The 15,921-nt window shown below is 38.0% G+C and overlaps 2 protein-coding genes across 2 annotated transcripts; both read left to right on the forward strand.

Annotated features, from left to right (window-relative positions):
• The first annotated feature begins 202 nt into the window (after positions 1–202).
• On the forward strand, positions 203–8,966 carry LOC121947096 (troponin C, skeletal muscle). Its single transcript, XM_042491998.1, has 6 exons — positions 203–331; positions 3,255–3,309; positions 3,777–3,920; positions 5,118–5,232; positions 6,255–6,391; positions 8,500–8,966. Exons 1-6 carry the CDS (start codon positions 329–331, stop codon positions 8,529–8,531), a joined length of 486 nt encoding a protein of 161 aa, XP_042347932.1. The 5' UTR covers positions 203–328; the 3' UTR covers positions 8,532–8,966.
• Positions 8,967–10,742: 1,776 nt separating this feature from the next.
• On the forward strand, positions 10,743–15,573 carry tnnc2.2 (troponin C2, fast skeletal type, tandem duplicate 2). Its single transcript, XM_042491997.1, is given in 7 exon segments — positions 10,743–10,908; positions 11,740–11,791; positions 13,290–13,433; positions 13,799–13,841; positions 13,843–13,911; positions 14,034–14,173; positions 15,058–15,573. Coding segments are annotated over 7 exon segments (483 nt in total). The 5' UTR covers positions 10,743–10,905; the 3' UTR covers positions 15,090–15,573.
• The last annotated feature ends 348 nt before the right edge of the window (positions 15,574–15,921 follow it).

Raw genomic sequence — 15,921 nt, forward strand, 5'->3', positions numbered from 1 at the left:
TCTTTTTTTTTCTTTTTTTCTTTTTTTAATAAATGTCACTGAGCTTGTCTGTTATCTAAATATGGGGGATTGGAGAGTGTGCCACACAAGGGGATGTCCATCAAGTCATTGTAAGAGGGCACGAACTAAAGTTGGATTTGATTGGCTGTCTCTTGTCTGAGGAGGGGAGCTCTTGCCCAATCCTGATCATTTTCAGTAAAAGTTCACTGGGATGAGAGGGTACTTATGTAGGGGAGTGACGCCACCTGAAACTGTGTAGTAGCGAGACTTTCTGTCCCAGACGTCCGTCGTTTTTACTGGTGTCTGTTGTTCAGCACAGCCTGCCACCATGGTAAGAAACTGAGAAGATGATAAAAGGGAAACAAGAATGAAAAGGAAATTTAGTTGTTTTTTGTAGTTACAGTCTTTGAGGATTTTTTTTTTTTTGGGTTTGTTTTCAACTGATGAGGATAAGAGCTGGATGGCAGACAATGGAGTTTATTGCCTGATGCAAAGACAATCATCTCCTGCTCACCCAAAGTCACACAGCAGGTCCTCATCTACAGCACAGTTGGGTTATCGGATGGATGTCTTCACAAGTTGTGCTTTATCTCTTGGAATTCCTGATTTTTCTTTTCTTAATTTGGGGCACATAATTTGACTGTTTATATTTCTATGATGCTTGCTGACAGGTTACTTGCTGATGCAAACTTTAGTTTATGTGTCCAACCTCTGCAACTCCTCTTTACTTTTACTTACAGACTAATTTTGCTTGATGTTTAGATTGGTGTTACTAAAAATAGAAAGTGAACAGCTGGGTAAAGTGAGAAGACTTGCTGCCTTTTCTGAGTGTCCTGATTTGGGACATTCACCTTGAGAAAATCCCTCTTGATTCCTCTCCAAATTCTCACCTTAAAATAGCTTTAAAGGGAACTAATGATTGGGTTAATGAAAATGACGGTGCGGTCAAGCAATTATTAGAAGACAGAAAATAATTGTTTTTCCTCAAGAACCACTCAGTGTACCACTAAATTTGAGCATTATTTTGTTATTTGCTATGTTTTAATCACCTCTAGTCAACAATTCTCAACAACGTTCCTCTTAGATTTATTTAAGCAATGCTTGACACAAGCACTAATAGTGGTTCTTGCTGTTTCGAAAGGAAGCTTGAATGTACTAGCACAGTCAAGAAACATTCTTATTGGATATACAGTATGACCTAAATTGAAATGAAAAGATGTGATTTGAAATTAAAACCAATTTCAGTATGTAACCTCCCAAATCTTTTTCATAGAACAAAAGTCCTAAATGTAGTAATAGCACATTTTATATTCAGTGGCGTTCCCCTTTAAAAACCATCATTCAACAAGTGCAGACAGCTGGCAGAGGATTAAACATGACTTCTTACCTGACATAAGGCTATTTCCAGTCCTTGGCTGTCACTTTGTCAATGATAGTGGTGTCTCTGGCTTTAGGTTTCTCCTTTTGGATTTGTCTGGCTCGATGGAGGAACAGGGCTTAACTACAAGGGGTGATCGAGTGACCAGAGTGTACCAGTCAAGGATCATATGAATATGTTTGTGTCCCAAGCATTGATTTCCATTTGTTTAATCAGTGTGAAAATCAACACGTAATAAGCAGAACCTCCTTAAAAATAATCTATCACAATACATGGATACAACAGTGATACCAACCATGTAATGCAACTTAAAGTCTGACTCCATCTGTGTTCTTTGGCGTGTTTTTTAAATGGAAACACCCACTCAGCTGTTGGCAAAAAGCAGTGACGTAGGGTACAGCGCTGATGCCCTTCCCTCAACCCCCAGCATACGTAACATTGTGAGGCAATGTGTGACGAATGTGGAAAGAGTTAGCTTGGAAGATTCAAGCTTGGAGGTTGTTATTTAACCTTTATTTAACCAGGTGAAAACACATTGAGGTTCAACAGGATATAACACTGCATTTATACTTTGTTTCAACCACGCTGTTCTCATGTGCTGTTTGCACGAACACCTGCAAAAGGCAATGCACCATGATTAGTATATAATCCATGTAATAGGGAAGTCTGCGATCACATGACCAATGTTGCCCAATTGGGCAAATGACCAATTGCCTAAACCTAACAAACGTATCTTTAACTGCCTAAACTTAATCTACATCACTTTAATTGCCGAAACCAAACATACATAACTTTAATTGTCTATACCTTACTTAACTTTAATTTGCTAAACCGAAATTTAGCAACTCTAATTGCCTAAAATTAACCTATGTAATTTCAATTGCCTGAACCTAACCATAACTTTATATGCCTAATCCTAACCTTCATAATTTTAATTTAAGTATGTAAGCACATCATGTCTTTCATGGGGCACTAATTTGTTAGATAACATACGAGCTGATGTCATTTTCATAAGAGACCATACAAACAGCTGTGTAACGATACATTGATTTCAGCTATTATTTATTTATATTGTTCTTGTATTTTAACCCATTTATAGAGCTATAGTCAGTGTTTTACATAGAGTTTATGGCGGTCGGCATGCCCTCAATAAACCCGCTGAGCAAATAAGGCAACTGCGGTGGATGGAGAGGGGGGTCATCAAAATGTGTTTTAGCCACCCGAGACAACCTAAAAAAGTATACATTTGTTTAAATTTATACTACATTTACATTATTTCTACCTCTGTACCTTGCCATCAGACAGACCATTTCGACAAGCAACTGATGCTGATATATCGCTCTCTTCAGCACCACCAGATTCTTTAGACAGAAACAGTCATTTTACCTCAAAGAACACAGGAGTTGCAGGTCTACCATTGCTGCTGTCTTTAAGTTTGCGTTTCTGGTCACTTTTGATCCAAACTAACATGGTGTCTACAGCAGCACATTGCACGGTGTCCATACTCCTTTTTGCTTCTCCAAACTGGATCAGTATCAACCAATTCTCAAAGACAGTGTGGCCCAGTTACAAAGAGTCGCATTAGGTGAGCTATAGGAGGCATCAAAGCTTTGTGTTTTTTCTTGTTTTTTTCCATTTGCTTGTTTTTCTTATTATGGCATTCTTATAGATCAAGTTACCAGAAACACTAAAAGGTTTTTAGAGGGCAAATAGGCATGTTTATGCTCTTTGACTCAACATTATCACTGCTGCTGGTGGTAATGACATGACACGTTGTCATTCAGCTGCAGGTGAATATGGCCGAAAGGAAATTAAATGTTTTCCTCTCTTCTTCCACCACTGCCCTTCCCACCTTTTGTCATTTGCCTCTCTTAAGCCCACTGACGCCCAAAGCGATGCCCGCTCCTTCCTGACTGAGGAGATGATTGCAGGTCAGTACTTCTCAAAGTATATTGTGCTTAATGAGGTTCTATTTCTGATTTCCATTTGAAGTCTCTGCTAACTGTAGATCTTTGAATTGCTTTGATAAGTGATTTACATTAAGCTAACAGCTGGATACAGTTTTATGGTAAGTGCTCTTGGAAATCACACCTGCTGTTTTTTGTTCCCTCTGACCCTTTTAAAACTTTTAAAAAAATGTTTATATTGTTTATTTAGCAATCTTTGAGAAAAATACATACAGCATATGTGTATTAGCATGACAAAATGAGGTATACAAAGATACATGCATAATACTGTACATTACCCATTCTACAGAAGCATACTTTTGCTAATACACGTTAACTGATGAAACATTAAAAGAGCTATGTCCTTAAAAAACAAGACAGAAAAGATAACATTTACCTTTTTTGCAAGGTTAGTAAAGCATGAACATAAAGTACGTGCTTCTCTCCTCCAGAGTTTAAGGCTGCCTTTGACATGTTTGACACCGACGGTGGCGGTGATATCAGCACCAAGGAGTTGGGCACCGTGATGAGGATGTTGGGCCAGAACCCATCAAGGGAGGAGTTGGATGCCATCATTGAGGAGGTCGATGAAGATGGTGAGATCCTTGTGTGATCAATATATTTAAAAGGACAATAGATCTTACATCTATAGACATTTGCGCATGATTGTAGGGATCAGCCTTGAAGTTTTTAATTTTTTGTGTACCCTTAAAGGGTTGTGTGCTTTTTATGCCACCAGCAGTAACAGAGGAGGTGCTATGTTCTTATGTTGTCCCTATGTATGTATATTCACCCATGCTCGTGAACACGGTATAAAGGTCACTGTTGACTTTTGAGTCCAAGTGTGTGTTTGTGCTAGATTTGAATTTCTTCGAATTGAGCACAAACACCCACTTGGACTCAAAGATGAACTGACTAGATGTTGGTGGTCATAGGTCAAAGGTCAAGGTAACTGTGACCTCGTGTGTTACATTCTGGTGAACACGATATCTCTAGAACACCATGAACACCTCAAGAACCCAATGAGGCACAAGCATGCACTTAGGCTCAGTGATGAGCTGATGCTGAATGCAATATCTAAAGATGGCTTTGAGGGAATATTTTTAAATTTTGCGCAAATGCCCACTTCAACTTAAGAATGGACTGAACTAAAATCTGGTGGTTGAAGGTTGAAGGTGAAAGGTTATGATGATATGTTGTTGGCCATAATTCAAGATCTAATAGGATATAATGACACAGTTCTGACATTTTATATCCAATAGGTCATAGGTCATCTGTGACATCATGATGTTCTGCAAAAATGTTTTTCTGGCTGTTACATAACATCATAAGAACAGAAAACATTTGGTCAGGACTGTAAGTGCAACTTTACATCATGATATCATCAGAGTTATTTTCAGACTTCAAAAAGCTCCTCATGAAGATACAGGAGACCTTATGCAGGCCAAGTTGGATTCCTTGTGATTTGTAAAATGACATTTATGTGTGTAAAATCTGTGTGGCAAGGTTATCATAGGCCGTAATATTTCATGGTAATATATAGTGTGCCTGCACTTTGCATTGCAGGCACCCTAAATATATAGGAAATCACAAGAGAAATAGACAAGACAGGGTAGTGGTAAGAAGTTAAGCTGCACCTCATCTCAAACTGCTTCTTAAACTGATGATGCAAAAGATTATTTAAACAATCAAACTAAAGACATGAGTTTAGATGAGAACTGGAGATTGTCTGAGAAGCTTCCTTTCCATCACTTCACCTTTGGCTTCATTTTTGCCCTCTCCCGCCTCCTCAGGCAGCGGTACCATTGACTTCGAGGAGTTCTTGGTCATGATGGTGCAGCAGCTAAAGGAGGACCAGGCTGGAAAGAGTGAAGAGGAGCTTTCAGAGTGCTTCCGTATTTTTGACAAGTATGACACCCAACCGAAAGTCAACACCCCATGTTACTGCATTCAAAAAATGTTATGTTGTATGGCAAAATTAAAAAGCCTTTATTATATAATATTTATAATTTTTATGTCCCACAGAATTATCAAACACTGAAAAAGGACATCACCAAGCAACTTTATTTATTAATGATATGTAAAACATCAGTTAATTGGATAACTCACCATACATCCAAATGAGAATGAGCTACATTTTGTTATAATTAACAAGCAAAAGAAAAATTCATTGACCCAGTTTTTTTCAAATACATATAATATTATTTAAATATTTGCATACAATCTCCAAACATGTATTGCACTGTCATGACACGTGTGTTTTACATGTAACAATCACTTTGATTGGCCTGAGATAATTAGGACGGGCAGATCAAAGGTTAAAAAAAATGACTGGTAAGAATCAAACAAAAGATTCGCACAGTGGATTAAAAGCTCTCAGTAAACTTTATTTATGTGACGTTTCGATCTAACAGAGATCTTCATCAGGCATTTTCAATCATCATCACAAAGCAAAGTGAGCAATATAAAGGCACAAGACACAAGCACACTCATACCTCAGGTGATTGTGACTGCTTGATATTATATGTGTGTGTGTGTGTGTGTGTGTGTGTGTACAGACTTGCGACTGCTAAACTGTTGTCCACTTCAAATCCATGATTTGTGAGGAAACCATTTTGTTTTTGAATTCAACCCTATGAAACCTAAGCAAACTGGCTTAATTTCTTAAAAACATTGGGAACTTAAGCAGAAATGACAAAAAATTATGCAAAAATGTAAAAAGTACAAAAAATTAGCTTAAAATCAGGGAAAACAAGGAAAAAAGTAAACAAATGAATACATTGGAAAAAATGTCCACTAACAATAACAAGGAAACGACGAAAATTGGCCTAAAGTTTAAAATAATGCAGACCTTTTCATGGACATGGATATAAGAGAGCAGGGAGCTAAGAGATTCGCTGTCTGAATTTAATGTTGCTTTTCATCCTCAGGAACGCAGATGGTTTCATCGACCGGGAGGAGTTCGGAGATATCCTCCATCTCACTGGAGAGACGGTGGCAGAGGAAGATATCGATGAGATGTTCGGTGAAGCAGACACAAACAAAGATAATAAGATTGATTTTGATGGTAAGAATAATCGACAAAGAGTGAGAGGAGGCTCTTTACTCTGATGGACTGTACAGTCTTTTCCTCAATGTCAGCTATCTTATCAGCAGGAGAGAAAAACAGACTGGACTTCACATCACAACATTTTCAGTGCTTTAGCTTGATTCCAGAAAAAGGATGAATATAGTTCTGTCCATTCAATAGGAACCTGGAGGCAGCTGTCGCTTACCTTAGCTTAGCATAAAGACAGCTAGTCTGGCTTTTTCTGTACAAAAAACGAAAAGTAAAATGCATAGAAACAGTCCAGCACCAGTAATCCTTAAGTCAAACAGTGAGTTTATAAGAGACTCGTGGGTACCCGTAGAACCCGTTTTCATTCAGATATGCTGAGTTCAATTGACTCCTCTGAAAATGACCATGGCAGTTGTCCCCTCACCAAAATTAAGCTTAAATGTAGAGCATTACTTAACCCTCTTTTGGCCAAATTATGCCAACATGGTCGGTGCTGATGAATACTTAAGGTTGTCTAATTTCTCATGGTTCCACTGTCTAGTTTAAAATATAAGCGTTCTGCAGACTTTTTAATACAGGAATGTCTGCCTACAGTTATTTCTGCCATGGGGGGGCAGTGGAGGCCCAGCACTTGTATGAGCTCTCAGCTCTCTGTGCTGTGACAAGCAGAATGATTATGTTAACTTTCCCTGTCATTAACCCTTTGAAACCTTTGAAACATCACTTTTCTTGTGCTGTCTTCTGACACCCTCAGGAGTATTTAAAACCTCGGAATTTAAGCAAACTGAATTGCTTTCTTTTGAAAGCATGGTAGAAAAGGCAGTGAGCAACTCGAACTGAAACTGTTATAGAAACTGAAAAGAACTGTTCCACAAAGTGCAAGAAATAGGAAATTTGGAAAATATGTTTTTAAGCTAACAAAAAAAAATTATATTAATGTTATTATTTTTAGGTACTTTTTCAGGTTGTTTCCTTGTTGTTAGTGGACGTTTTTTCCAATGTATTCATTTGTTTACTTTTTTATTATTATTATTTTTTTGTACTTTTTACTTTTTTGCATATTTTTTTGTCATTTCTGCTTAAGTTCCCCATGTTTTTAAGAAATAAAGCCAGTTGGCTTAGGTTTTAAAGGGTTGAATTCAAAAAAAAAAAAACAGTCTCCTCACAAAACATGGATTTGAAGAGGACAACAGTTTAGCAGTTGCAAGTCTGTACACAGACAGCTTCTGTGAGGCAATTCAACATGCAGATGAAAATGATACTTGAGTCCTAAATATGAACAGAGTAGAAATATTCATCCTCATTCTGTAATGATTGCAGCTGAGACACCCAGACATGAAATGAGGAGAACTGCTCATAATATACAGCATTTATGCATTGCATCACATGATTAGACTTCCTCACTGTAAAAATAATCATTTTGTTTTAATATTAAAACGTTTATGTCTGGGCTGCCTTAAATGTTTATGTTGACTGAATTTGAGGAGACAAGTTGAATGATAACAAAATTTCCTCAACTTGTCTTCTCAAATTCTGTCAACTTTAAATTTTAAGGCAGCCTGGACACCAACTTTTTGAAGTTAACCATAAAGAACCTGGATCAACATTAGTTTTGTTGACACCTTTCACAAGCACTTAAAGCTCTGGGACCTGAAAATATTGGTTTGATTTCTTTTGATCACATGGGAGAAAGGCAGTGATCAACTTGGCAATAAATTTCCAGAAAATTGTTTACATTTTTTTAAGTAAAGGTGACAAGAAATTGACTAGAAAACTGGCTGCAGCAACATTAGATTTTATTTATTTATTTTAAAAAAGGAGAAGTCCAGAGAACAATATTCAGGATTCTTATAAATTTTGCAATTTGTTTTGTTTTTACTTGTCTTCTTTTTTTTGCCAATTTTCAGGTCATTTTTTAAAAAACATTTTACTAAGTACTTCCTCATTTTATAGCCATTTCTTATTTAGATGCTTGTTGCCTTCCTCTTGTACTTTTTGGGGGGAAAAAACAAGCCAATTTTATCAAGTTTCAAATGGTTAAAACAGACAGCACACACGCTGTTCAGTATTTCAGTTTAGGGTTGGCTGATTGAGTGTTCCTCTCTTTTTCTCTGCAGAGTTTCTGAAGATGATGGAGAACGTCCAGTAATGAGGCCCGCTCTACATTCCTTGGTGACCCTTCCTCAGAGAGAATACAAAGCACGCTTATCTGCTGGAGATCTGCTCAGTGCAAACTCTAGATGCTGTAAAAGCCTGTGCAATTATGAATGCGTTTCTGAGATGTCTAAATGGATACAAGTGAAATACCTCCACCCCACCCTTCCCCCCTTACTCATATGAAACCCAGGGGCTCTGGGAGGAATTCTATAAATATCCACTCAAACCTTTTAAGACGATGGCCCTTTCCCCTGACCGCCTCCTTGTGCCTGCCACCCAGCTGTCCCCCTGACAGCTGCTGTTTCACCAGAAATGCTACACCGACAGCTTAAACCCCCCCACCCTCTCTCTTCCTCCTCTTCCTCAGAACCTAATATCCTCTCCACCCTGTTCTGTGCTTTCTAAATAAATCCACTTTCTCCTTGTTCATCTTTGCAAATTATTCTGCCGTGCACGCCTGACACGTCTTTCCTCGCCTGATTTTTGTCATTCTGGTTTCACATACACAGTTAAAGTGGTCACACACACTGACAAGAAAACTCTCTCTTCACCACACAAACACATATTTTTGTCTTATCTTGTTATTCCAGTCCCAACTTCAAACTAGACTCCACCCTGTGTTTTGAAATATTTTGCATCAATGGTGTCAAAAACCAACCTCCCTGTCTTACTGAACTCTAGAGAACTGTCAAATCTGAGGAAATTTTAAGTTTTCCATCTACGTCTGTCATAACTAATCCTCACTCGGTGGTCTCCCAGCAGAATTAGTGTCCCCCCAAATCGCTCATCCCCATGCAGCCCGAGAGGTGACGCAGCCGGCCAGCATTAGACGCAGTCACAGAACAGTTTGGTACACGCACGTCTCCCTTTGGGTATATACCCCGCAAGCCCCCGCCACTTCCCAAAAGCAACTCCCCTTTCTGCATGGCTGCTCCCCTCCTCAGCATCCTGTCCTCCTCTCCTGCCTCCCACTTTCGGGCCCCTCCCTTCAGGAACCGCCAACCATATAAGGAGCATCAGGTTGTGTTTGTGGCCCCAGGATGAGTGGCTCCCTGTGCCCTGTCTTAGCCTGCTATTCGCGGCTTAAGGGGTGGAGAAAGAGAGATGGGGGGGGGTCCAGCTCCATGGCATTTTTCCCCCCAGTTTTGAGTTTCACACCCAGATTGAAACGCCATCATCACAAAACCCATAACCTACTTTAAAATCCCAGGTGCCCCCTCCTCCGCTGTCTTCTATTGACAAGGCCGGTGCATGCAGCCTGTCAAGAGCTAGTTTCATTATTTCTTTTAAAATTTGGTTAAGTTATTTTAGGAGATTCTCACTGACAGCTGCTATGGGGGCATACAGGGAGGGACCTTATGCATTCATTGGATTTTTCTTTCAGTGTATTTTAATTTTTGGTGTGAATTCTCTTGCAGAGTATCACAGTTCTTCCCCACATGTTACATCTGTTTGTCTCAGTTTTTACAAAACATCAGCCAATATTCTGAATTTACGCATCTTTAAGTCCTTTGAAAACTGGAGCAACATCACTTTTCTAGTGCTGCTTTCATACCCCTTTCACAAGTATTTAAACCTTTGAATCCTGAGCAAATTGGTGCAATTTCTTTAAAAAGGAAAAATTTAGAACAAAAAGAAAAAAATAACCTGGTAAGATATGTTCCACAATTTGGAAGAAATTATTATATTTAGAATTTTTTTTTAAAAAAGTTAGGGGGAAATTTCTTGGGGAAAAAAGAAACATTTCTCAGTAAAAACTATATTTATAATGATCAAAAATATATATTTAAAATAATGTTGCAGAATTGGTAAGCACATTTTCTAGGTCATTTCCTTTTTTAAATTTTTATTTATTTATTTATTTTCTTTATTTTAAAACTATTTTTCAGGCAATTTTCTTGTACTTTTTTGTGTGCAAATTAAGTGCTAAGTTTTGGGTCATTCCTTTCTTTATTGCCAATTGCCTTCTTCCCAAGACATCAAACAATTTGCTCAGGTTTCAAAGGGTTAATTTTCCCTAAGACTTATTGATTTTGCATCTTCATTCTCTCTTGTAGGTCTTTAAACCTTGACATAAATCCCCAAATCTTACCTCTTTCACATTCTTCACCCTGCAACAAGAGCTTTTCCCCTCCAAAGTGTGATTGGCTTGCTGTGGCCCCCAGAACCCTAAAAGTTCAGGATACTAAATCTGGAGGCCTGTGAGAGGCAGGGGGCGGGACCTGGCCGTCCAGTTTAAAGTGTGTCTGAATCTTCACTTGACGTCTAGTCTCTCTGTTGGGGTGCACACGGATTGACCACTCCTTTGGGCCCTTTTTTTCTGGTTTTTCCTTGGATATTTGGGGGGGAAAAGCTAATCCACAAACATGGTAAGACCAAAGAAACTGCGTAAAAAATGACCCTTCAAACTACTCCAAGTTGGTTGCTCAATCAGCCATTAGTTATTAACCCATAATGAGGAGAGCATGTGAATTGGAAGTTAATTGATTAAGCAATAAAGGCATATCAAAGTGTAAAGATAAGAGTTTTGTCTGGCATGTTTCTCTCTGTTCATTTTAAGAATGTATCTGATGGCTAAATTGGACTGTTTTTCTACATACTATGAAACTGGAGGAAACTCCTTTTCTGTAGTTCATTTTATTGAATTGCTATTAACTGCAAAAAAAAAAATCATATTTTTGTAAGTTAATTTTTGAGTGATCCTGGTAGAAAGTTAAGATGTGGAGCAGGGCGGGTGTCAGCTGGGAAGGTGCGGATTCTGCTTAGGCGACAAATTCCCGAGGATAAAGTGTCTGCAGGCCATATACAGCCCGCCTAATGTGTTGAGCCTGAAATAGCCGGACTCATTTGCACCGGGCGCAAGAATCCGTTTGAGACGCAGCAATTAAATCCTGCCACACATGACTTATGGCAGCATGTAATCAGCACCGACACGAATCATAAAGAAACGTCAATAAAAATAATATTATAGTCATTGATGTGTCACGCGGTCTGTGCGTAATGGTATTTTAACTCAATACCTATAATGTTATTAGTAATAAATGAGTCTAAGAGACAGCCTATATGACATGGAAGTTGCTATTGTCTCCATCATGTGACAATATGGCCTGAACATATGGGCCTATTATGTCCGTTTTTCACTGGAATAATCAGTGAAGTTGATATGGTGAAGGACAGAGTGGCCCCCTGTTTTCTTCCAGACTGACGCGCAACAAGAGGCCCGCTCCTACCTGAGCGAGGAAATGCTGGCTGGTGAGTACAGGCTACATACAGTAACGCGTTACTCTAGTGATGTCGTTACTTTGCAAATGAACTTGCATCAGATTACTACTCAAATGCCAAGAGGCCTAGTTGTTTTTAATTATCAAATATGTCAGTGTGTGTTAAGCAAAGGTGCAGAAAGTATTAAGACCCTTTATTAGAGTAAAAATACTCACACACTGGAAAAAAAAATACACGTAAAAGGCATGCACTGAAAATGTTACTTCAGTAAAAGTAATTAAGTATAATCAGGGGCATCTACATATACATATATATATATATATATATATATATATATATATATATATATAAATTATTCTAACTACATTAGAAAACCACTTCATTTTTTTTTTTAAATATGTGATTTAATTTCCTGTCAATGGGCTAATTGATTAATCAAATAATCATTTTAGCTGTACTTGTATAAACAGTTTGGTAGTTAAATTTATAAGAAAACATTTTATTAACTCTTCTTATGTTTTTTATGATGATGATGACGATGATGATAATAATAATAAAATAATAATAAATAATTGTTGTTATTGTTATAATAACAATTATTTGTTTTATTTGTATATATATATATATATATATATATATATATGTGTGTGTATATATATGTATATATATGTATATATATATATATATATATATACATATATATACATATATATACATATATATACATATATATATATATATATTTATAATTTGTAAAGTCACCAGTCACTAAAAAATTCTGATAAATGTAGGCTAGTAAAGTGAAAAGTAAAAATATATTCCCCTCTGAAATATAGTAAGTGCACTTATGTACAGTACTTCGGTAAATGTGCTCAGTTATATATCACCACTGGTGATATAAGTTAACGAGTTCCACCTGCTATTGTTTCATAATGATTACGATCCTGTAGAAAAGGCAATTTTAGATCCCCTGTGTAGATTCAGCCACCAGTGTTACTGGAATTTTAACAAGCAAAGGGATAATGAGCACAGTGCCACAGTGATGACAGACGGTGTTACTTCAGTTATTCACATAGAGGCCCATGTTAATAGACTGCAGAGTAATACAGAGGCTTATATTTTATGTAGCCTCTGAAACCTAAGCAAACTGGCTTTAAAAAGGGGGGGGGGGGGGTTAAATGAATAATGTAAGAAGAAATTACCCAAAAATTAGCAACAAAAATAAGCCAAAAAAAGGAGTAAAATTTGCAAGCAAATTATTGTTGTAAAAAAAAAAATATTAAAAAAAAAACACAAAACGTTAAATTACCTTTAAAAAGTGCTGAAAAATAATTGTAATTCTGTAAAATACTTTTATATATATATTTGTTTCTCGTGTCTGAACGCGGCACAGTTAAAGTAAAGTAGTAATTTCAATGTTAAATGTCCCACTGCAATGAATAGCCGCTTAACAGCAAAACACAAAGGCAATGCAAAGAAATTAGGCCAAATTTTGAGTCACGAGTCATGTCACCTGTGATTCCTCCAGAGTTCAAGGCCGCCTTCGACATGTTTGACACCGACGGTGGCGGTGATATCAGCACCAAGGAGTTGGGTACCGTGATGAGGATGCTGGGCCAGAACCCGACAAGAGAGGAGTTGGATGAGATCATCGAGGAGGTCGATGAGGACGGTGAGCGACCGATAATGAAGTTTGTCTCTGAGAGCGACACAACATTGGCCTATTGAACGCAATGCGTACTTTTACGCACAAATAATACAAAGCGAGAGAGATTCCAAATACCCAACCAGCGTCAGTTTGTTCTCCAAACATACATTTTTCATCCTGGTTTTGCTTTAAATTTAAGTGTATTGTCATACAGATTATTATATTAAATAGAGCATAGATCTCTTAACTTCAATGTTTCCGTTTACTGCCGTTCATGCTTAAAATTACGCGCAAAGACGAGCGCACTGTCCTGTCCCAAAGGGCGCGCATGACATTGTTCCTTTGTTCGGACTGACCCTCAAGTGATGTGTCTTCATTATTACTCTCAGGTAGCGGTACCATCGACTTCGAGGAGTTCTTGGTCATGATGGTGGCTGCTAAAGGAGGACCAGGCCGGCAAGAGCGAGGAAGAGTTGGCAGAGTGCTTCCGTGTGTTCGACAAGTACGTTCACGCTGTCACTGTGGTTCACCCAGCAGGCTCTACTTCTTGTCTGAGACCAGTGGTTTTATTTTCTGTGTAGTTGTTTCTGTTTATAATCCCGTGCATTTGTGTGTTTTGTGCAGGAACGGCGACGGCTACATCGACAGAGAGGAGTTCGCCCTCATCATCCGCAGCACCGGCGAGCCCATCACAGAGGATGAGATCGATGATGAGCTGATGAAGGATGGAGACAAGAACGCCGACGGCATGCTGGACTTTGACGGTACGTGTGTGATGAGGATGATGATCATGATAAGGTTATGGTGGTGATGGTGATGATGATAATGATGATGATGATGATGATAAGGTGATGATGGTGGTGAACTTGTTAGGTCAATGTCAAAACGTTACTGTTTCAGTTATAAATCATTGCAACAAAGAATTTAGGGACAGTTCGATAGTTATGGGGGGGGGGGCACTTCAGATAAATAAATAAAGTCACACCCCAGGCACCCCCTACTCTGATACATAAGGTACAGTCCCTTGAGGAGTGTTTTGGCAATCTAGCTAAACTACAGTAATTTATAATTAAGTCAAAAATATTAATAATTATATATTCAATATTTTTGTTTTTTTTTTATCAGTGTATTCCTATATTAGTATAGGTATCTATATTTCCCTTTTTTTGTATTTCATTTACTTTTGTATTCATTTGCATGATTTGCGTTTTTGCATAAACCCTGCAATTTTAAAATCCTTGTTCAACCATGTACAGCAATTTTTAACTCCATTTTGTAAAGTACTTGTTAAATAGACATAACAATAATAATAATAATAATAATAATAAACAATAATAATAATTATTGTTATTTCACTATATATGTGAATTTTTAGTAACTTCAACATAGGCTATTTGGTTGTATTTTTGTATATTTTTCTAAATTAAAAAAATCTTTTTTCAGCCTCCACTCATCTCAAATGACACAACCTCAAAAGAAAAGACATTCTTAAGTCTACCTTTTCCCATTAAGTTGAAAAACACTGAAAATACTGCTGAAATACAGTTCATTTGCAGTTTGTTGAGATAATTAAGATCACTGGTGCTGATGATGCTAACTGTAACTTCCCATTTCAGTAATATTGTCCCATCTCTGTCCTCTTTTCCAGAATTCCTCAAGATGATGGAGAATGTGCAGTAAACCCAGAAAGACTCATGGACATTCCTCCTCCTCCTCCCTGTGAACCCTCACTCTGAACACATCTTACCCCCCTATCGACCCATTCAAACTCCTCCCCACACACACTCCTTCTCTCCCCTCCTGTCCACCTGGTTCACCGCCTCTCTTCTCCATCCTTAAAGCCATCCTCAACAGACAGCTAGGACACCCGGTGGGGGTGGCTGAGGTGGGGTCAACACTCCTCCTCAGCTTGCTTTGTGAAATCAGAGAGCCCATGGATGCCGCGCTGACGCTGTACCCCGTGACAGGACGGCAAGGCTGCGATGGGGAAATTCACTGCACACACCTTTTTGAGTAACAAGCCCCCTCCTGCTGGTACAGCTCTGATCTAGATGTAGTCTAGATAGAAAGGCAGCCTGTTACCTGCTGCTTAGACCAATTCATTCAACCACTTCACTGTACAAAGAAGTAATTTGCTTGAACAGAATAAATGAATTAACACATGCTCACTTGTAGTTGTCATATTTATGGTCTGTAAAAAAAAAATGTTTTGAGGAATATGAATAAAATCTGTTTTTTTCTTCTTTTTGTCCCTTTTGTACTACTGTGGACTTTCAAAGTGTTGATAACTGCTGTCACAAAAGGGAGGCTAACTGGTGGATATTTTAGGGGTCAAACAAGGAGATGACAAATATGTTCAAAGGAAATTATTTTACTAAATCAAACCTTTTTTTTGTCATTGACTTAAGTTAAAGGGCACAGTTTTTAAACATCCCTACACGTCATTCCTATGGAAGACATTCCAAAAATATTCGTAATATTAAAAACTATCCCAAAATCCCCAAACTAGAGT

The sequence above is a fragment of the Plectropomus leopardus genome, chromosome 8 (genome assembly GCF_008729295.1).
Source record: "Plectropomus leopardus isolate mb chromosome 8, YSFRI_Pleo_2.0, whole genome shotgun sequence".
Classification (NCBI taxonomy): domain Eukaryota; kingdom Metazoa; phylum Chordata; class Actinopteri; order Perciformes; family Serranidae; genus Plectropomus; species Plectropomus leopardus.

Bases quoted from the DNA above. Each gene is read 5' to 3' on its own strand.
- LOC121947096 (XM_042491998.1), top strand. The intron at 3,310-3,776 runs GTCAGTACTTCT...TCTCTCCTCCAG, and splicing joins GACTGAGGAGATGATTGCAG to AGTTTAAGGCTGCCTTTGAC. The intron at 5,233-6,254 runs GTATGACACCCA...TTTCATCCTCAG, and splicing joins TGCTTCCGTATTTTTGACAA to GAACGCAGATGGTTTCATCG.